Here is a 21491-nt window from a genome sequence, read left to right as displayed (position 1 = left end):
TGATCTTCCCTGTTTCTCTCCTTTATACATTTCAAACATGTGATTTGTTAAAAGGCTTTTGATTTTATACAAAATGTTTGGGCTTTCAGGTAAAAACAAGCTATTACAGAGTGAAATAGTAAGAGAGTCTTGACTTTCCAAAGAGCACTTGCATTCTAGTTGGAACAGGGAGGAAAGCAGGAAACGTGAGTGTTCATACTGAGAAGGGTTTCCAGAAAAACAGGACTTTTTTTTAGTGGCAAGTTAAACTGAAAGTGCAACTGACTTCCAGATGAGGGTGTGGTGCTGGAAGACAAAATGTAATGTGTAAGACCAACTCGGATCATTTCACTGAAGTACATCTCAATTGCAGTACCTGCTACCAGTCTGCTGACAAAAGAAGGTTAGTTTCCTTTTAATTTTTACTAATCTGTATATTAATGGTGGTATATTGACCTTACATGCAAGTAGAAGAGGTGGGATTTGCTCTTACTGGAAGTTACCTAAGTTGGCTTTACAGAGAATCATGGTTTCACTGGGGCACCTCCATATTTCAAGTTTTAAAATTAATTTAAGTAGAACAGGTTACTGATCAATTCACTCCAAAGGAAAAAATCTGTTTGTTTAAACTAGGAATATTAACTTCATTCAAAATGTATTCATACAATCCCACATCAAGTTCAAACACACAGAAAAACTGAATTTGTATCTAAGCGGAAAGCTGGTAACTCCTGGAATAATTCTGCAAAAAACATGAAAAGCTGTCTATTAATATACTTCCTAGAAAACAGGTGTCTATTGAAATGAATAGGAATGAAAAATATGAATAGAAACATTAGGCAAAACATGATTGTATTATTTTAAGGGAGAGGAATAGCAACTATTAAGTATTAGATAACAGTTTGTTTCTGCCAGGAATTCAGATCAGCCAAAAATCACAAGCAGGCAGCAGAGCAGGCTCCCTGTCACAGCCAAACTGCTTCGTGGTACCCACACTTCTTAAAGTCTGCACCAACAAGTCTGTCTATCATTTTGCTTTCAAATATATCTGCCAGTGATCCAATCTGATTAAACATTCCCAGATGGCTTCTGTAATAAGTGTTTACAGCACAGCCAAATCTTTTCCATTTAACTTTTAATTTTCTTCTAATCTTGACTAAGTGGATTAAACTCTCTGTACTTCCATTTCTCTTCTGGTGAAACAGGAACGTTTGCTTCTTATGTTTGAATCTCCTCCTAGAAAAGTACTATAAAGCTGCAAAACATTGCTGCTGTTGAAAAATCCTGCTAACGTGGATCATTGGGCATGGAATGCATATCCGTTGCCAAACCAAGGAATAGAATTACTTTCTTTTCCATTCTGCACACCTCACCTACGCAGCAATAAATGTCAGATGACAAGACTCAAAAAGTAATTACTGTTTCTATTTAAGTGGGAAGTGTTTGGAAACATTAACATAAAAGTCCAACAAAGTCATCAAGGATCAAATCCAAGCCAAATAGTTCATTTCTAACTAGCATACATTTTTAAATTTAGATAGATGATTCACTGAAAAAGAAATATAAATATCAGGCAAGGATGGAAATTATTCATTCCTTTCTAATTATTTAGTCTGTATCCCTGAATATGAGATCAATCAGTAATTTATTCTTACTGGTAGACAGAACACTCCAAAAATTGTTGAGGAGCTACTGCTTATAAGGGTTTGGCAACCCTCCATTTAAACCTTTCTTTAAAAAACAGAAATAGTATTTGGAATTTTTTCAAATTTGAAAATGCCAAATTGTAGCTCTGGGCAGAATATCAGATAAGAATCTGTTTTCAGTAATACCAGCCTCAAATTCTGAAATACTGCCAAAGATGAAAGAGGAATGTGTTTTTCATTTTCAGCATCTTTTTGCCACTGTTGCTGAAAAATCTTAATCCCATTTATTTCTAGAAAATGGGGTACTGCAGGACTGCAGTTTTCAGCAAGGAATTTCAGCAAATTAGTAAGTGAACACAATTACAGGAAGAAAAGAATATACTGTAGGACATGGCTTGCCTAAGATTCAGTCTGAAGATAAGAATACTAAAATTTCAACCTTAAACAAGCAGTGAGAATATAACCTTAGTGTTTACTAAGTCATGTCACGAGATGAACTTGAAAAAACAGCTGAAGTTCTGAACTGTTTGGGAATTTGTGGGCTGTTTTGTACACGATAAGATTCCTTTCCATACATAACATTGAGAAGTTTCCAGCCGTAAGATTCAGTGTACCCACGTTAATTTGATTCTGTAAGCCATTCATTGCGTGGGATGGAGACTAAACCAAGTTCCACTGCTGATTCCACTAGACAGCTGTGCTTTAAGTGATTGGTATGTACACATGTGCCTGAGAAGCAAACAAGCACACTCTCCCTATATTATACTCGTATCCCAAATTGCCAAAATATATGAGAGTAGGCACAGAATACCACTACTTTCCTCTCAGCTTTAAACTGTTAATATTCCTTATCCACTATATGGCAATAGTATTCAGAGCCTTTAACCAGTACTGCTTTGCTTTGCTGAGGCTGTATAGAGAAAAAAGCATAATTACAACTCTACAGAGGTGCAGACAAATTTATTTTGCAATAGAATATAGTCATGCATAATTGAGTCAGAGCAGTTTAAGCAATGATGGCTCCTCAGCTGAAACGTGGTAACCAGTGAGGTGCACTCCAAGCCTCCGCAGCCTCAAACGCTGAGGTTAATGAAAACATTTCAAGCGAATCCATTTTACTTTGCATTGCATAGATATGGTCAGTTACCCATTTCACATGAGAAGCTGAGACTTGATCTGGTCTGCCTCCATCACTGTCTAGCTCTTTGTATCAGCTCTAGTACTTTGACTATTTGCAAATGCCTTCTTAATATCTAACTTGTTTAAATTTGAGATTTATAAGCAACCCTGAGAAAGGATTTTAGGTTTCAACAGAAATTTTAAAACTTGGAAGCAAGTTGTATTTCTTTTTGTCTTGCAGCTTTTGCCATGGGCTGGGATATGAACAACTCAACTGATTACTGGATTGAGGATGAGGGTGATCTCAGCTCTGTGATAGATTACAACACATATGAGCTGCTTTGTGAAAAGGATGATGTAAGAAACTTCAGTAAATTATTCCTCCCTGTGTTCTATTCATTAGCTTTCACTGTTGGAGTCGCTGGCAATTCATTAGTGGTTGCAATTTTTGCCTATTGCAAGAAACCAAAGACTAAGACAGATGTGTACATCATGCACCTGGCCATTGCCGATTTGCTCTTGCTCTTCACTCTCCCTTTTTGGGCTGCAAATGCAGTGCAGGGATGGGAACTTGGAAATGCAATGTGCAAGCTCGCTTCTTCTTTATACACCATGAACTTCAGCTCTGGCATGCTGTTCCTGGCCTGCATCAGTGTGGATAGATACAGGGCCATTTCCAAATCCCAAGGTCATAGAAGAGCTGGAAAACAGTGCAGTGTAACCTGCATCTGGGTCTGGCTGGCTGCCATTGTGCTCAGTATCCCTGAACTGATATTTAACCAAGTGAAGAAATACAATGACAGGAATGAATGCCTTCCTGTATTTCCAGTGAACATGGAAACACTCTTAAAAGCAACCATTCAAATCCTGGAAATTATCCTGGAATTTCTGCTTCCTTTCCTAGTAATGCTGACCTGTTATTCAGCTACCGCTAAAGCAATCTTTAGATCTCCAAATGCTAAAAAATCTAGACCCTTCATAGTTCTGCTGGCAGTAGTGGCCACTTTTATTATTACTCAACTGCCTTACAACATTGTTAAGTTCTGGCGAGCCATAGATACCATCTACCTGTTGATTACTGACTGTGATGCAAGTAAAACTATAGATGTTGCACTTCAGGTAACCAAGAGCATAGCTTTGTTTCACACCTGCCTGAACCCTCTTCTGTATGCCTTTCTGGGTGCCTCTTTTAAAATGCATATTATGAAAATAGCAAAAAATTATGGATACTGGAGAAGGCAACAACAGAATGGAATAACTGAAGAAATTTCTATGAATTATGAAGACCATACAGAAGAAACAATTAGCTTCACTATATAGATAATTACTTTCATTATCTTATATAACAAAGAAATTATTTACTAATTAAAGTGGTATTGTTTCCACATCTGTTTTGCAAGTCAACTTTCAGATGAATTTCTGGACCTACAAACTAGCCAAGACACTACAATGCAGTTCAAAATGGAATATGTTGATCAAAAGCAAGCATCAGGCAAGAACTGTATACCGAAAGTGCTAGAAACAACTGGAGATAGTTACTTAAAAAAAAAATAATAAAGATTTTAAAGGGTCACAGTACTAGGTTATTATATAGCTGAGTAATCAATCTGTACATGCCTAAAATGGAAAAAGAAACCAACAGCAATAAAACCACAGTACAGGAACTTTTATACCAAAATTTAGTAATTTTCATGCCTTTAAAATGTAACACTTTGGTTGTGTTTCTGTATTTTGTAACAGCTTGGAACATTTGCCTAAACAATAATTTTCATGTTTTTCCCTAGCTATCATCCCATAGATACCCTTGCAGCAATGAATGAAATGAGGCAGCAGTTCACAGCTGAGAATTAAGTCAGGAAAAAAAGAACAAAAAAAAAAGCTATTGCGTGTTTCCACATATATATAGCAACAACAACATCCCTCCATGAAAACCAACAACTCTTTCTCTGTAACTACCTAAAAAGACCTTTCATGTCTCCCTTTTATTTTCTGCTCGCCCTGGACTTCAGCAAGCCCAGTGTCCCATAAGAGGCACATTCCAGATCTCTGGTTCTGATTTCAGATTCATATGAGGTGATTATCCAGGATTTCATTCTTGTCACTTCCTAAAAAATGGCTCAGCTTTCCTCTCACTCTTACAAAATCTTTGGGCAACAAGTATCAAGGCAACCAAGGAATGGCCTTACATTTTTCAGCTATCACATTAAGATTAATTTTGAACAGGGAGCCCTATGATCTATTACAAAAATATAGACTTTTAGATGTACCTTTATTGCATGTCTGTGGATTTTACAGGTGTAGTGAGGGCTCTGAGCATTTATACCCAGCTCAAAGAACTCAAATCACTGGCTGAAAGAAGAGGATAAACTATATGCAGTAGAGCCAGATGCAGACAGTTATAGTCCTTCATATATATGTGTGTGTACATAAAATGTATATCTCTGAGTGAAAGCACATCCCTCTTGTAACTAAACTAACTCCATTTGATATCCAAGGATAGCCTCAAGAAAAAAAAAACTTATGCAGCTGATACAGAAGATAATGTAATAAAAATAAAGTCCCTAGCACTAAAAAAAACCCTAGATAGTCACTGAATTCCTAGAGACTCTCAGTACAAATACAATATGAGGAACGACATCAGTTGATAAAAGATTGCAAGAGGGAAGGTAGAAGATGGGAGGCCAGTATTTGATTCCACAATGGGGAGATTACACATTGTTCACTTAATGTCATGAAGAGAGGCAATGCACTGTAGATTTGCCCAAGAATTGTATAGTTAAATAAACTGAAGATTGCGTTCACTGTGATAAAAGAAATCAACAAGTGTGTGTGTATATACAAGTGCTACCTACTTATTCAGTCTTTTTTATTGTCTTTGCTCTGCCCAGAGTTCTAACAAGCACTCATATTCCAAGTGTTATTCCTCTAGAGCATGCATAAAATTTCAACTATTTCCTTGGCTATACAATGGCACCATGTGAAGTTTTGGCCTTGTAAATGTCAAAATAGTATAGTCAAAGTATTAGAAAGAATGTAAGAAAAAGTTTTAAGCTAATCTTCTGACACGGGGCCTGGAATTTCTAGTAGGAATTTGTAAAATGAATCAGACATTGCAATAATTATAATCTAAAATAAAATATATGAAGACATAATAAAATGTAAAAATATGAGAAGTGCATTGGCTTCCATTTTTTGGCTATCTTTATGCTTACTTTGTTTTAGTAAGTATTGACATCTCTCATCACAAGTGTGTACTTATCTATCAGCAAAGACTAGAGGCCTTGCTTCATGAATGAGGAAGGCTCTGACTCCTTCTGGAGCTCATGGTTGGTGGGATTTACAGTCTTTCATAGAGGAATACCAAAGCTAATCCCTGCACAGTGCTGACCAGGATTCCAGGAAAGCAGCAGTTTTCCATGAGTTTCTGGAGACAGTTCAAATGCATTGATGCATTAGCTTTCAAAATGAAAAAGTGGTGTTACACCACACTGCCCCACATCATGTACTGCTTATGAAAGCTAGCAAGAATCTCTCATTCCTGGACACTGCTCCTGATTACACAATTACAGACTGGAAGAAAAAGTTCTAAAATGATAGACAAGGAACAACAGTAGCATAAACAAGACACAAGCCTCTTCTCTCTCTTTGGATGGCAGAAGCTTACAGAATTTCTGTCCAGTATTTTGCAGAAATACAAGAGCGTGAACTGTTAAGTCAGAAGTGCTTGACAGATGTGCTACACAGATGGTCTGCTCATACACTGCAAGTCTGACATGTTTAAGCCATACTGTATTTACTGTGCAAGTGCAGAGTACCCCTGCAGAGCACAGTAAGGGACTTCAGTTCTCCCACAAGGCAACTGACTTCCTGCATGTGTGATTCATGGTTTATCTTCACACATGCAGAGTGGTTGCTCCTGGAGCAACATACTGACCAGGCTGTCAGGCTTCGGGAATTCCCAGACAAACAGCCAAGATCCTCAAGTTCCACTCAGACCAAAAGAAAAAACAAAACAAAACAAACAAAAGGCAGAAAAGAAGGCTCTGACTGGAACACAGCCACATGTATGTGCCTTTTGTGCGTCTGTCTTTATACAAATCTGTCCTAATTATTTTTATTAGAAATAAGACAAGCCAAATCATGCTCTCTTACGTTTGCTCTCTCTTCTTTTTATAGTTCATGTAACTCGTAAAATTAGTACTATCTTTTGTGCGTGACCTCCTACAAACTTTCCCATTATCCCCTCGAGGACTGCAATGCACACGTGGGAGACGCTGTCCCAGAGCAAGTGTAATCAGCTATTAAGTGACACTCTCCGATGAAGAGGCAAGATGTACATATCATACCTCCCCTTACCTCCAGCTCTGAAATACTGGAAAGGAGACAAAGAGCCCTATCTCCTGGTGAGTCTAAGTATTGCACAAGCGTATCTGAGTATGTAGCTTCCCCACACAAAGGTACATAATTAAAACAGCCAAGTTTATCTCCTGTCAGCAGCTCATTTTATTCAGTTAGCTTCCAAACTCCCAGGAAATGATGATATTCCAGTTGCTGTCACATATGTTTTGGTAAAAAAGTAACTGCACTACACTGACAGGGACATTTATCATCTACCAAGCAAACCACTGATTTTTCTGGGAAGAAAAATATAGGAAAATTGCCAGTAAGGGCCAATCAATCAGTATCAGAGTTGTTTAAAAACAGCCAAATTTTAATTTAATTATAGACAGTATACCCAAATCTCACAAACAAGCTGACAGGCACAGCTTCATAAAAACAAAGTTTAAAGGCTATCACTATAAACGTGTAAGTTACCTGAAGGAAAAAGGTATAACTTAAAGAACAATTGTGGCATTTGTTCCGTGAACTAAATTCAGAGGTTCTAAAAAGGGCCTGAAAATCCAAATCAGAGTTGAGTTTTGGACTTTAATAGAACAAAGACTTGATTCTGCTTTCTGCTGTTTTACATTCTATTGTCTTTGCTCAAGAGGAGACAATTTTTCATCTCAGAGCTGGAATGCAAATTTTTTTTTTTTTTTTTTTTTTTTTTTACCAATTCTTAGAAAGAAATTTAGACTCAGCCACTCTTATATAAATTTTCTGTGCTTACCGCTGCTCCACCACTTCTTGCCATTGATCACGTAACTGTTTCCATCTTGCTCAATGCTGCATTGCATATTGGTGGCATCACTTGAAGCTACATCAGGTTCTGTGTTAAAAATAAAAATAAATAAAAAAATAACACACCGAACAACAGGATACAGGTAGTACTACCACCACAAATACACGGATTTACATATACTGTAAACACACTATTTTGCTCCCAGCAGAAAAGCTGTTTCCAGAACCTCACTGCTGGTGGTCAAAGGCATTCTATTTTCTTATAACATTTTATTCATAGGCAGCTTAAGCTGACTTGTTCTTGGGCCCAAACTACCCTTTATATTAAATAACCTTCTTCCTTTCCTGATGTTTTTAAATCCTTACCCCTTCCAGGGTACTACTTATAGATAACAGTCATATCTCTTCTCAGCCTTTGTTTTTCTAGGCTGCTCTCAAGTGAAAGTAAAGGGATTTAAACTTCTTTTATGATGGAGCTTGACTGGTTTATGAAATAGGTTACATCAATTGGTTGCCAGCAGTGTCAGCAATGATCTTGAACAGGAAAGATTCATTCTCTCTCCTTTCACCTTAAACTTCTTTGTTAGGCCACTTTCTCTCAAGTTTTCAGTGAAAGCATCTTTTTACTCTTGGGGAACAGAGTGAAACAGGATAGGCAAAGTAAGGGTCCAGCTCTGTAAGACTGAGTTCTCTCAACTCCTGCTCACACAGGAAGGCCAAAATTTTGACATCCCATGTTCAAAAGTCACCTTCCTATATCAAAAGTCAAGCTTTTCAGAGGTGCTGAATGCCACAAGATTCCAAGAGTAAAAATGGATATAATGCTGAGCTAATGACAAAGAAAATGTATTGTGTTTCAAAAGTTATTTTTAGGGTTATACCACAAAAGCTCCAATTATGACATAACGCAAAACTACATTACTTTAACCACAATTGTCATACTTGTACCTACATGTATGTTTCTAGAGAATCCCCAAAACACATTACAAAATGGTAAGTGCTATTGTAAATCTGGTTTGTACAATGACCTATATTTTACTACTACTAAAAATAAATTGAAAATACAATAATTAGTATTTGCTTTCCACATAACAGTGAGAAGTGGCAACTATCAGATAGGGAGCTCCAGAAGTACAGCAAGGCTGCCTAACTTTGCACTCATACCTCAGAGATGCTTTCATGTTCACACTCACAGACTCAGTGGAACTATCTGCATTAACTGATTAACACATAATAACTTTTGGTTTTTTCATAAGCTATTGCAAAAATTGTGCCAGTTGCCTGTAACTCTCTTCTGGAGAAAAATTTACCTGTCATGCAGAAACAAGAACTAATCTTCCCTTCAAGGAGAGGCTCAAGCCACTCTTTCTTTTGCTCTTTAGTCCCATACATGTGCAGGACCTCCATGTTTCCAGTGTCTGTAAGAAATCAGCAGGCATGTTTACTTCTAGAGACACACAAACTGGTAAGGCATAAGATGCCCACCTTTATACCATTCTCAGTACTGTAGTTAAGGCACAGAGTTTGCTAACCAGGTGCATGACAGTTGAAAACTTCAGGGGCAAAGAAGCATTTCCCCATCTCCTCAGCTATTAGCGCATAGTCAAGCTGGCTGAGACCACTGACATCTGGGAGAAAAAGGTTCCACAGACCTTCTGCTTTTGCCATTTCCTGTTAAAAGAATCAAAGGAAAAAACACTAGCAATAAACCTTCATCCTGCAATGAAGTTTGGCCTGCTACCCATTTTCTTCCTTCCTGCCTAGCACGCTGTCCAATATATCTGACCTTTTATTTTTTTCCAAATAGTTATTTTCAATAGATACAGTCTTTGAGTTAAAGTTTAGGTACACCCTTCACAGAACTCACTTTTGCTTTTCTCCTCTTTCATTTGTATCTCTCATCTCCTTTTGCATGCTTCCCTTAATTACTTCTTTCTTTCCTGTCACTGTTCTTCACTGTTTCCTTCCATGAAGTCAGAGTAACTTCTCCAACAGCATATAGCAAACTTTCCTACTCTCCATGTCAGTGCCTTTGTTTCTTTTATTGCTACAGCGCTCAAGAATATTTATTATCCAGTACCTTCAGTCTCTCAAGCACTGGTGGTTTCTTCCATTTCTCCTCAGCATTTCCATGTCCAGCATAGTATTTTATTATTTCCTTAGAGAAACAATTAAAAAGTTGCTGTTTAAATAAATAATGATATTTAACATACACAAGTAATTACATGGTTTGTTTCCCAGCCTTACACCTCAAGGAACTAACAACAAAGTATTCAATATATCTTTCTGTCATATAGTTGGCTGCATTACACATTAAAAATATAATTCAAAAATCAAAATGCAATCTACTTATTTTGCAAGATGTCAAATGCATCATGGAGATGACTCCAATCAGTACATTTCACACATGAAAATGGCTTGGAGTGATTTAAAACACATGATGAGAAAAGTAGAAGATACAATGTTTTCTAAGATACAAGTAACTGGCACCAACAGTAGGCATAGGAGGAATAAACCCAAAAGTCAAACAGATAAAACTTAGCCTGATATACTGGCACATAACGTACAGGTGTCTCATCACAACATTCAGATATACAAGCTAGTTAATCATTTTTAACAGAGCAAAACCACAAAGAATGCAGGTTTTCTGTCAAAATAACTTCTCGAGTGAGTATTAGTACTATATACAACTGTGTTCTCTTTAGTAAACCTAGTATTTTGACAAGTATACTTTAGCAAGGCACAGCACTTCAAAGTTGGCCCCAGAACTAGTTTTAGAATGAAAAACACTAGTGCCTAAGAACTCTCTCTTCTCCCTACCTGTATTATTATTCTTCTACAAACACTGCAGGAACACTGAACTGTAATTCTAAACTCCAATTTCAGGTAAACATTTTTTGTATGCTGATTTTATGATATTACACAATTCCCTTTGTTTCATGGCAAAGCCGTGTGAAAGATGATCTGGAATCCCTGAATAATTATTACGCTAGTTACACAGAAAGATTAAATGACTTTTCTAAAAATCATACAATAAGAGAAATTCAGAACTAGAACCTACAAGTCCTGCTTTGCAAGCCCCACTGTCAGAAATAACTTACAAAAACACCACTATGCATTACAGAACTTTCATGGCTATTTGTGGTTCATTTGCTTGTTTTTAAAGCAAGTACACCTACTTATTTAAAAGGTTTCCTTCCAGAACAATCCAAAACTAGTTACAGACAGACTTTTAAGAAACTTTGGATACCAAGAATTTCTGTTCCCAACAGATCCCTTGTGGTAGGCAGGTATATTCATAAGTCATTTAGATTAATATGCTCTCTACACCTTTGCCTGACTAGAAAAACAACAACAAAACACCCAACCAAAGAAATACCCGATTCTCCAACAAATGTCATCTGTGCTTCCACTAGGCTGAAAATTGAACCAGCTTTCCAAATGAACCATTTTTAATATTTCACTAGATAAAGAAGTAAAGTGCTTCATCTCATTTTCCCTTCCTCTAATTATGGATTTCTGTCGATATTTCCACTACCTGATTGCAAACCTTCACTGGTATTGGATATATCCAAGAATGAGGCTACACTGATACATGATGGAATCATGTTCATTATCGTACAAATAATACCCAAAAGAAAAAAAAAAGACAAGGAACAGAAGCACTGAACATTGTATGGTTAAAAACAGCAATTTCCTTTCTGAACTGATAACCCAGAGTATATTTCCCTCTGAGGCCAAAAACCAGAAGCCTAATATTTTAAAAATAGGAGATTTACAGAGTCACAAAAAAAAAAAAAAAAAAAAAAAAAAAAAAAAAAAAAAAAGCCCACATGCGGTCACAGAAGTTATGCACAAATACTTTACAGAGCATTACATTACCTTTCCAGAATAACAACAGCTCAGGATACTTCCAAATATAACCAAAAGTGAAAAAAATTATCCTGTCCCATCACATACTGAATAAAGGCTGAATAAAGGAATAGGCTAGATTTACAGGAACAGAAAAATCACGGGAACAACACGCTTGTCCACATATTAGTTGAAGAAGACTCACTTCCTCTAACTTAGTTCCAAAGTTTCTAACAAGAAATCTGAAGATAGCCATGTAGTAATGGAGTGAGCTACAGTGAGCACAGAAACAGCGTAGGCATAATGCCATACTTAGTATGAGGCTGTCTCGTGAAACTGCATTCTGGCTACTCCCAATTTCTGAACAGGAAAAAGGAAGATGTGTAATACAGTCACAACAATTTTTTTTGCCAGATCTGGTGTCCATGACAACACACCAGAATTCACAGAAATAATACTTTCAATAAAGGATCTCAGAGTATATACAAAAAAAGGAAAAAAAGAACAAATATTTGAGAGAGGCTAAGCATCCTAACTACAGTGACATTCTAAGTCAATTAAAATAAAAGGAATCCAAATGTCAGGCTCTTTGTGCCATGATTTTACTTCTTCCTTGGAACTGAAAAGCAAAAAAACTCAAGAAGGAAGTGAAGACAGAAGTCTGGAATAGGATTTAGAATTTATGAGATATAAGATAGTGTGAGCTCACTAAAGAAAGTAACACAGCACCTGTGTGCATGCACAACATCAGAATAAATATGCATCTTTGCACTTAGTACATAAGAGTTCTAGGTTTTTGTTAGGATGCCATGGTATTAACTGTAAGCAAAGTATTCCTCCGCTTTTAAAAGTAATTCTTAGCGTTTATTAAAACCACATACAACACTTGATTTCTTCAAGAAGATTCATGCAAACGATAATGATGTATGGTAACATTTTGCAAGTACCAACATAAGTATCACTGAGTGAAAAATAAAGCTGTTCTTAAAAAAAAAAAGTCATGACTTCTATACAAAGTTTTACATTTTTGTAAACTCTACTTATAAATGGTCATTCATAAATAAACTTACTAAAAGCTTTTACCTTCTCAGCCGGATATATGTGCTGTATCATGAACTGCTTTACCTTCAGCAGAATCTCTTCACCTTTCCTACTTTGATGGAACAACTCTCCCGAAATTCTGTGGTGTGCTCTACTGCTGAAAGATGATCTAAAGAAGAACATCCAATGGAGTAACAAATACAACAAAATTTTCCCTGATAACAACATAAGCTGCCTTACACAGCCATTTAAATAAGTGAAAGGGTTGCAAAAGCTTTGCCTGACCTTATATCAGTAGTTTAGATCTCTTACCTTTTTGAGAGCTCTAACCCCCTCTCTGCCAAAGGCTTCACCATCTTAGCAAATTCATGACTATTCTCTGCAGAAGCATTTCCAAGGAGATATCTAGCATATACACCCTAAAACCAAAAGGAAAGGCATATATGGTATAATTATGCACTTAAAATTGTCTCTCTCTTTTAGATAGGTGATTTCTTCAGCTAGGCAAATAAAACTTAAATGCACATAGTAGGAAAAACATTAGCAGCCAATGTAGTTTTATGAATTACAGACAGTTTACTGGGATATGTTAGTATTGTTTTTGGTCCATATCTGATATAATGGAAAGGCTTCACCCACAAAAGAAAAACCAACATACCCCAGCTAAACTAAACCCCACAAGAACTAGTACAGCAAAAAAGAACATGTCTGCACATGATACTGCAAGCAAGCCCAGCCTGTCCTTAAGCCAACCAACACCAGTATACATATATGATTATTATCCACAACTACATTAACTGCCCACACATACACTCTAACTCCAAATTAATACCAGGAAGCTTATCTCACGTTTGCTAAGCTGGACTCATGCTGCAACTTCTCATAAAACTGTACGCATGTCCTACAGTGGCTGAAAATCTAAATAAACAATTATTCCTGTTGACAATGAATCAATGAAACTTATTTTCTCCTGCAAGCATGTGTCAAGACTGGGCTACATGTGCATCTTCTGCTCATAGTAAGCTGAGTTGACACAGCCTCTTTTTCATCTGTGGGTGGCACCAAGAAGATCTGACTTACATATCATGCTATCTACTTTTATGAGAGCTGCAGAAGCTTACTAACATCTTTGTTTGTGTCATATGGGATTTAAATTAGCTGGAGAGTCCAAAAAGAAGTCCAAATGACAAAACTGCCAGCACACGGGCACCTCAATCACAAAAAATCCACACATCCACTTTTTATTCTTCTTTAGCCTGCTCTCCTAAGAATTTAGCTACATCTAAGACAAGGTGCTTCATGCAGCAAGAATTCTATCCTAGAGAGTTACCAGTCATAACCATCTAAGATACTGCTTCTAAAGGAACAAACTGAAGTACAATGTTTTCAGCTATTTTTAAAATACAATTCATATTTTGAAGAAATATTATCTACAAATACTCATAATAAAAATATGCATCATTTCAGAAAATGTCAGTGAACATATTACCTGGAATATTCCGGCCATTTTAAAACATGATAAAGCAAGAAAAAAATTCAAGTTAGAAAAAGTAGTGCTAATACCCCGGCAGTGGGAGTAAATGGAAATCAGTTCTTCAAATGAAGGAGTTTCTATAAAACAACAGAATATTTTAAGATACTCAATATTTTCTAGGATTTTTCCACCTTATTTTTCAAACATTTGAACAGCTTTTTCACCTTTCAATACCTTCAATTTACACAGTTAAAAAAACAAAACAAAACATGATTTTATCATCTCTTATGAGCTAAGTGACATATGAAGAGCCAAAAGGAAATAGGAATTGTCTGAATTTCAGCCCAGCATAACACTTCCTACTTCCCACCTTACCCCAGCCATGAAACGAATTGCACTACAGTTGTTTTTTGTTTTTTTTGTTTTTTAAATAAGCTTACATTTAAATAAATTTTCCTCCAGTATCTCTAAGAAAGCTTCAAAATAACCTTTTATAGAAGTAACATTCCCTGGCTAATCCACAGCATATTACAACAGGATTACCTGTTCTAATAATAAACCTTACTAGCAGCACATTTCCTGCAATGAAGAAAACTATGGAGAAGTTCTCTTCAAATACAAAATTATTTGCTCATTCATTTGACATTTTATTGTTGTTTATAAAGATAACATATCAAATAGAAATCAACCAAAAAATTCATTTTGACAAAAAAAATTACAGCTTCATACCTACAGTGTCTTTGAAACAAAAGACAGTTCCTTCACCTAAGTCCTTAATAGATGTAGGCCAAAAGTAGAATAAAGTGGCATATGCTAAATCTGATAAAGGATGACCAGCAGTTGAAAGTTCCCAGTCCAGCACTGCCAAAACACGAGCCTTAAATAAAAACAAAAACTTCTCATGAATGACAGGAGATAAACAAGTTGAATTCTCTATATCCACAAATGCACAATCCACTTAATATCCAACAGGTGTTTTGCTCGAATATGCTCCAAGGTTACTATATATAAAGAGTTACACACATGCATTGTAACTGTCTACAGCAAAACCAATTCCTTTTAGTACAATGTTAGGATCTACAGACAGTTACCATTCACATAGTGGCAGAAAAGCAGCCATATTAACAACAGAAACCCATTTTATATTATACACCTTTGAGTAATGGTTTTCTTGTTGGAAACTTCTAAACTGTTTTATGCAAAATATGCTTGAAATACAATATCCTAAAGAACTGTAAAAGTATTGATAGGTTTCTTTTGTTTCTAGTCTTTCATAATGTTGCACAGATACAATCTGTGATGAATTCTTATAATCTAGCTGTCCTGTAGTCCTACGTGACCACACCAGTCTATGCATGATCCATTGCTACTGATTATCTTGAACTAGGTACGAAAGACTGTCCTACGTGGCCATTCCTGCATGTACAGGAAATGATCTATTTACAGTTTGGTCAGTTCTTTCAGTGGCAACAGGAACTGCCAACTACAACTGAGACTGCCAAAATCTCTGCTCGAGAAAGACAATCAGCACATTTAAGCCTACAAATAGTGTCTGTCAGTTGGTCTGTGTGCAACAGAAGCTGCTTAGGGGAATTGCTGGGATCTGCTGCTTTGTTATGAAGCTGGGTAGGAGCCCAACCAGTCACCTTCTTTCAAGTCAGTCCCCTGTGTCATTTCTCTGGAGACTACTGGGGACCTTCTGGACCCAGGGAACAGATGGCACAGAGCGCTGGGTATGCACACAGACACAGCCCTGATACCCAGCTACACCACAACCATCACTTTAGAGCAAACTAATTTCATCCTTATAATCACAACTGTATCTTAAATTCCACAGATTTTGCCAAAATAAACTCTAATCATTTCATCTCCCAACAGTTCTATAAGAAAAGTAAACAAAAATACATTAAGGTTGCTATTTTATTGATAACAAAACTGCATATGTTTTACTCCTGATTACAAAGAGGCATCAGAAACAGAATAGATTCAGAATTAATTTTAGGACTGTCTGCTCTTGCCTTCTCATCAAGAATAGCGGAAAAAAAACAAAACCAAAAAAAACTCAGAAAGTGTATATTCTGGCTTACAAAAAGTTAAATTATGAGTTAAGGTTGCCAAGCCTGATAAGATGATCACAGCTTATTTTAAAATTATTTTCTCTAGATCATAAAAGGGCAATTTGTCCCTTAAAGAAATCATATTTTCATATTATCTTATTTTAAAGTCCAAAACCCTATCCATCTTCTGCAGGTATTGCAGAGTCTTGGTTACAAATACCAGGCATATCTTTTGCTCACAACAAAGCAAGTAACATGGAAAGAACCATAATGAAAATGTGATTATGTCGATATACAAGTAATGTAGTATTTCTACAAACTAGAAAATCTCTCTTCCTTTCCTTTAAGGATGAATGAGGAACATTAATGGTCTCTGTGATCTACATGTGTTCCTTAACTACACAGCTTTGACAAATTTTTCTTTGCTTCCACTGATATCGCATATCATGCATTTAGATCCTTTTCCAAAAGCCATTGTGGTCAAGTCCTACTGCAGATTTCAAAGGGTTTTGGATCAGATACTTACGTGGTTTAATGAAGTGAGCCTTCAGCATGTTCTTAATTTTCACTGCACCCAGTAGGATTTATATACATGAAATGTTTTGTTTCTGGACTTTGAAGTAGGGACTAGAGTTAATGAATGATTTGAATAACTAACTCCTACAATGGAAACCTGTACTGTTATTAGGTAACTAAACTCCTCGCACAGAACATGTGGAAGAGTTAAGTTCTCTACTGTTCCTTTCTAAGATGTATAATATCAGTATACAAAGGACAGAATTATTATTTGCACTATGATTTGCAAAGAACAGAGTCAAACAGTTGTGATGAATCACAGCTAAGACAATGAATGGGTCAATACCCATGGCGCACATAATCTAAGCAGTCCTTACACTAACATAGAACAAATCATGTACTAAAACACCTATGTAAATGTTGCACTAACTGGTAGGGCTACAAACAAATGGAGGACCAAAATGTAGTACTAAACATGTACAAGTAAGTCTCAGATACCTCTGTTGGGTGGAAGATGATGTTATCTATTCTAAAATCCCCATGAATCAGTGTTTCTTCATTATCATCAGGTGGCAAGTTGTTTGCTAACCACTCAGCCAGCTGGTTCATGGCAGGAATATCCATATGAGCAGCTGCATCATACTGTCTTTTCCAAGTTGACACCTAAAAACATAAAACACTTCAACAGATTTTTTGAATTGACTGACAAGTCAATTTTTTAAAAGTTTTTTTTTTTCCCCCTCAGAAAAAAATTTTTTTTTCAAAAGCACAAAATTATGAAGCCCATGCTTCTGGGCTTTGACTATGTTACTTGTAAATTCAGTAAAAGCCAGTAGCTTTGCACTCGTGATGAATAGTGAGATTAAAAGATTCAGTGAAGACCGCCTCTATTTCTTATTTCAATTCTATTTATGTAGTCCAAATCTAGTGTTATACCAAAAGTGAATGAATACCATTCCCCACTTACAGCATTACAAAAGTGATTTGAATGTAGCAATAACTTTGCAATATGCACAAATAATGGAATTAAGTGAAGCTGTTTAATAGCTTAAATATGATGGTCACTTTTAAAAGACGTTAATATTTTAGCTTGCAATTCAAATAAATCTTCAAGGACTTGACAAAACAATAATGTTTGAAGATCTGTACCTGTCTTCTGCAGTATCCTGGTCCCCTGCCATATCCTTGGAGACCCAATGACTGCAAATCAAAGGAGTGCAGCAGGGCCAAGGTTTCTATCATTGCAATATACAAAGCAGAACGCTCTGCTGGGCCCACTTCAGGCAGTGAGAGGTCTCGGAAGATGCGACCCTAGAAGCATCATAAATCAGATAGTTGGTGGGATATATGCAACAGGAGGAGAGAAGTAAAGCTATACATTTCAGAAGCAATGCAGTGAACTAATGCCCCCTGTGCAGTCAAAGATCTCTTCTTTATTTACTTTCTTCCTTGCCCAGTACAGGTGAAGGGATTCGCAGGAATCCCAAATCATTCGTGCGCAGGATGTCCATTGGAAACTGAGCCCTGAGGAGGAGTTCCAAATGGAATGAGCCAGGTAGGCCATTCCCATCAATAGCTAAAAAAAGCAGCCCGTCACTTTCTGTTTTTTCTTCTGACAGCTTGTGTCACACAATAATTTAACACAGAAGTCATTGAGCTTCTGGATACACAGTGTCACTGGCTCTGACAAAGGACCTGGGTTCCTCCACCTCCCAGCAGGTTTTGAGGGTGGGGGCTACAAAACCAGGCGCCTCAGACACAGAAGCAAAACAGCAAAGCTGAGAACAGTGCTCTGCTGATCCTCACTGCCAGGTCCCAGTATCAGGGCAAAGATCCTACCACATTACAGTCCTTTTTTCATTGTGCTTTTCTACCAATTTTCATTGGCTAAAAAAAAAAAGTTCCTTCCTCAATATCCTTGCAACTTTTTAAGCTTTAAATCAATCAAATTGCTGATATTTAGCAAGAAAGGAGGCAGGCTGAGATATGACTAACAGGCAAAATCTATCTTAAAATAACTTCAGTAGAATAGGTCCTCAATTGCTTAAAAATCCTTAGATTAAGCAGTGTTCACTTGCCAAATTAGGAGCTACATATTTACTCTGGGAGCAGGGGCAGGGGAAGATATTCACTTGAAACTGTTACTGAATTTTAGAAGTGTAAAATATCAAAAACCTAGGTCTTTATGAATTGGGACTGGAGCATTTCCCATAGCCATTTTTTCAGAATAAGACTGGCAATTACTTAAATCACTAATAATCTGTCAAACCACTTTTGTCAGCATAAGTAACACAGACTCAACACTGTTTTCAGTCTTCGAATGATCTCACTATTCCTGAATCTATATTTATTAGACTATCCTCAGGATAGAATTGCAGAGGTAATTAAAATGCTATTAGCTAAACAGTATTTTCTGACACAACTGAAAGAATTACTGGTTTTCATAATACAGTTTAGTCAATATATCAAATATATTTATTTGATAATCCAAAATCTTCCCACTTTCCTTTCGTTTGCTCACATGCTGTTGTTCTTACACAATCAGAAAACCATGCTTATGAATGCTTTTCCTCAGACCTCAAATTTCAGACTACAGGTGTCCCAGAACGCATAAGAGGAAACATAAGGGAATATTTTCACACAGTCATGTTTCTCAGGGCTTGAGCTCCCCATGGAGTCTAAACTTCCTGAAACTCTGCACTGTGTATTGGCATGCACTTGAACTTGTCATACAAGAAAAGGCAGATTAAGTAGGCTGAGAAGGGAAGAGGCCTGAATTCAAATCCTCCTCCCACAAGAGGAAAGGACATGGTACAGCAAACAAACTCAGAATTAGGAAAAACTGGCAGAAATGGTATCAACTGTAACCAATAGCTACAGGACCCACAGAATGATGAACTACAGATCTGTGCTGTGAGCCTTCTGAAAGTAGTATCTGAACTGGAATTCTATCCGGTTTTCAAGAAAAGGTGATTTTACATAGATTACTCTCTTCAGTACTAAGAGGGTTCCAGGATGTCCAAGGATCCAGTATAACTTTATAGCCTCAGCTGACCTCCCTCTGACTTATGTGTATGATTTTCACACGTTATCTCAACTCATTTCAAGACATCCTCCTGACAGCTCAAATGAGAACAAGAAGGTTAAATACTGAGCTGAATACTTCAACAGAGAGGGAAGCAAGCCCTGGAAAAGCTGAAGCCAGTAACAATCTCTGATAAATAGCGCTTTCTAAAAATATCAGGGAATTATTTCTATTTGTGTCCTCAGGATATACTGGTACACATATTAAACTCCCCAAACTTATGAAAATACTGGACAAAGCTCTATATCATCAGAGAAAAGGTTTAGATAATTTAAAAGCAGCTTATAGCAGGGAGAAGGGGGAAAAAAAAAAAAAAAGTCTTTCATGTTGGTTGACCAACCTGCACATGCTGCATTACATAAAACTCTGTTCCAATGACAGAAACATCACTGCAGTACAACAGGGGCTCAGGGACCGGAAATCCAGCTGAAAATAAGGCTTTCTGCACACGATATTCTCTATCAACCTGAAGAAGATACAGAAACTTAGGTTCAGTGAAACGTTCCCAAACATAAATCATTATTTTACTGAGTACAATGAATGACAATGCATCCTCTTAAATGCTTAATTATGCATGTAGCACAGAAAACTTGAAATGGTCTCATTAATTCATTGCATTTCTAGACAAATACTCAATAATCACTGAAACATGATGCACCATCATTTATATGACTTAAACACCTGCAATAAAAAGTGTTTGGAGCTTATCAAAGAAAGTTACTCACCTTGTGAGCTCTAGGTAAAAGGGGACCATGAGGCTTCTTCCTGAGTACATAAGCCTGCCCATCCTTCTGGAGATAAAAGGTTGGATTTGACTGGCCTGAGCTACAAATAAGAAGATTTAAATTACTTATGAATTCAAGTTTGCAGACAATTAACATAAACAATGCAAAGTGCACTGTGACTTGGCCTGAACAATTTGTTCTTTTGTGAAAGGAAGATAACCTTCTCCCCTCTCGCCAAAAGACATCATGAATGCTTTCAAGGCCTGCAGTGGATGGATGGTATTAACCTTAAAACTACCCAATTTGGAAAAAGTTAAACAGAGCAGAATTCACACTAACCCATAATTGTATTCTTCCTTTTGGTGAGCTGCAGTTTCAATAATGCAAACGTAGAGAAAGCTCTCTGAATAACTGATGAACTCTAGTACCAAGTCCCACTGAATGCAAGCCTATTCACCTGTTTACATCATAAGGCACTGCCTTAAGCAACTCTGAAGCTTTACAGAATGAATGTTGCAGTGACAAAGAATTATAGAAATTAGACCTTTCAATCACATACACAGGTAAAGAGAAGAACATTCTAAATAAACCCTTCATGACACCGTGATCCTCATTTTCCTCAAGGCTGAGGAAAATGAGCTAATCCATATGCTGTCCTCTCCTCATTCTGGATTATTTATAAGAACCATTCTGATCTAGTCCAATAAAAGATTGGACAACTATTGGAAAACCAAAGTCAAGCAAGCTTTTGCCCTCATGCTCCCTAGGAGGCTTCTGTTTTCCCTGAGGCAGCCAGAGGACAGTCTATAGAAGAGTTTAGCAGCTGCACCGTGCAGACAAATACTCTACTGGGCACAATAAAGTTTTGGATTGATT

General features: G+C 36.9%; 2 protein-coding genes across 2 annotated transcripts in view; one reads left to right on the top strand and one right to left on the bottom strand.

Moving 5' to 3' along the window:
- ACAD11 (acyl-CoA dehydrogenase family member 11) overlaps positions 1 to 21491 on the bottom strand; it is a 34245-nt gene that overhangs the window by 11732 nt on the left and 1022 nt on the right. The window contains exons 2-13 of the mRNA XM_013950777.2: positions 20616 to 20715; positions 20231 to 20356; positions 17955 to 18116; positions 17304 to 17468; positions 14962 to 15109; positions 14248 to 14369; positions 13071 to 13177; positions 12801 to 12927; positions 9946 to 10023; positions 9398 to 9536; positions 9176 to 9283; positions 7855 to 7953 (exon numbers count right to left, since the gene is read on the bottom strand). Coding sequence (XP_013806231.2) covers positions 7855 to 7953; positions 9176 to 9283; positions 9398 to 9536; positions 9946 to 10023; positions 12801 to 12927; positions 13071 to 13177; positions 14248 to 14369; positions 14962 to 15109; positions 17304 to 17468; positions 17955 to 18116; positions 20231 to 20356; positions 20616 to 20715 — 1481 coding nt within the window. The remainder of the gene's footprint in view (positions 1 to 7854; positions 7954 to 9175; positions 9284 to 9397; positions 9537 to 9945; positions 10024 to 12800; positions 12928 to 13070; positions 13178 to 14247; positions 14370 to 14961; positions 15110 to 17303; positions 17469 to 17954; positions 18117 to 20230; positions 20357 to 20615; positions 20716 to 21491) is intronic.
- ACKR4 (atypical chemokine receptor 4) lies at positions 350 to 5889 on the top strand. Its single transcript, XM_013950778.2, has 2 exons — positions 350 to 382; positions 2986 to 5889. Exon 2 carries the CDS (start codon positions 2994 to 2996, stop codon positions 4062 to 4064), a length of 1071 nt encoding a protein of 356 aa, XP_013806232.1. The 5' UTR covers positions 350 to 382; positions 2986 to 2993; the 3' UTR covers positions 4065 to 5889.

This window comes from Apteryx mantelli, chromosome 2 (genome assembly GCF_036417845.1).
Source record: "Apteryx mantelli isolate bAptMan1 chromosome 2, bAptMan1.hap1, whole genome shotgun sequence".
Lineage (NCBI taxonomy): Eukaryota > Metazoa > Chordata > Aves > Apterygiformes > Apterygidae > Apteryx > Apteryx mantelli.
The sequence above is the reverse complement of the archived record's forward strand: the minus strand, read 5'-3'. Positions and strand labels throughout refer to the sequence as shown.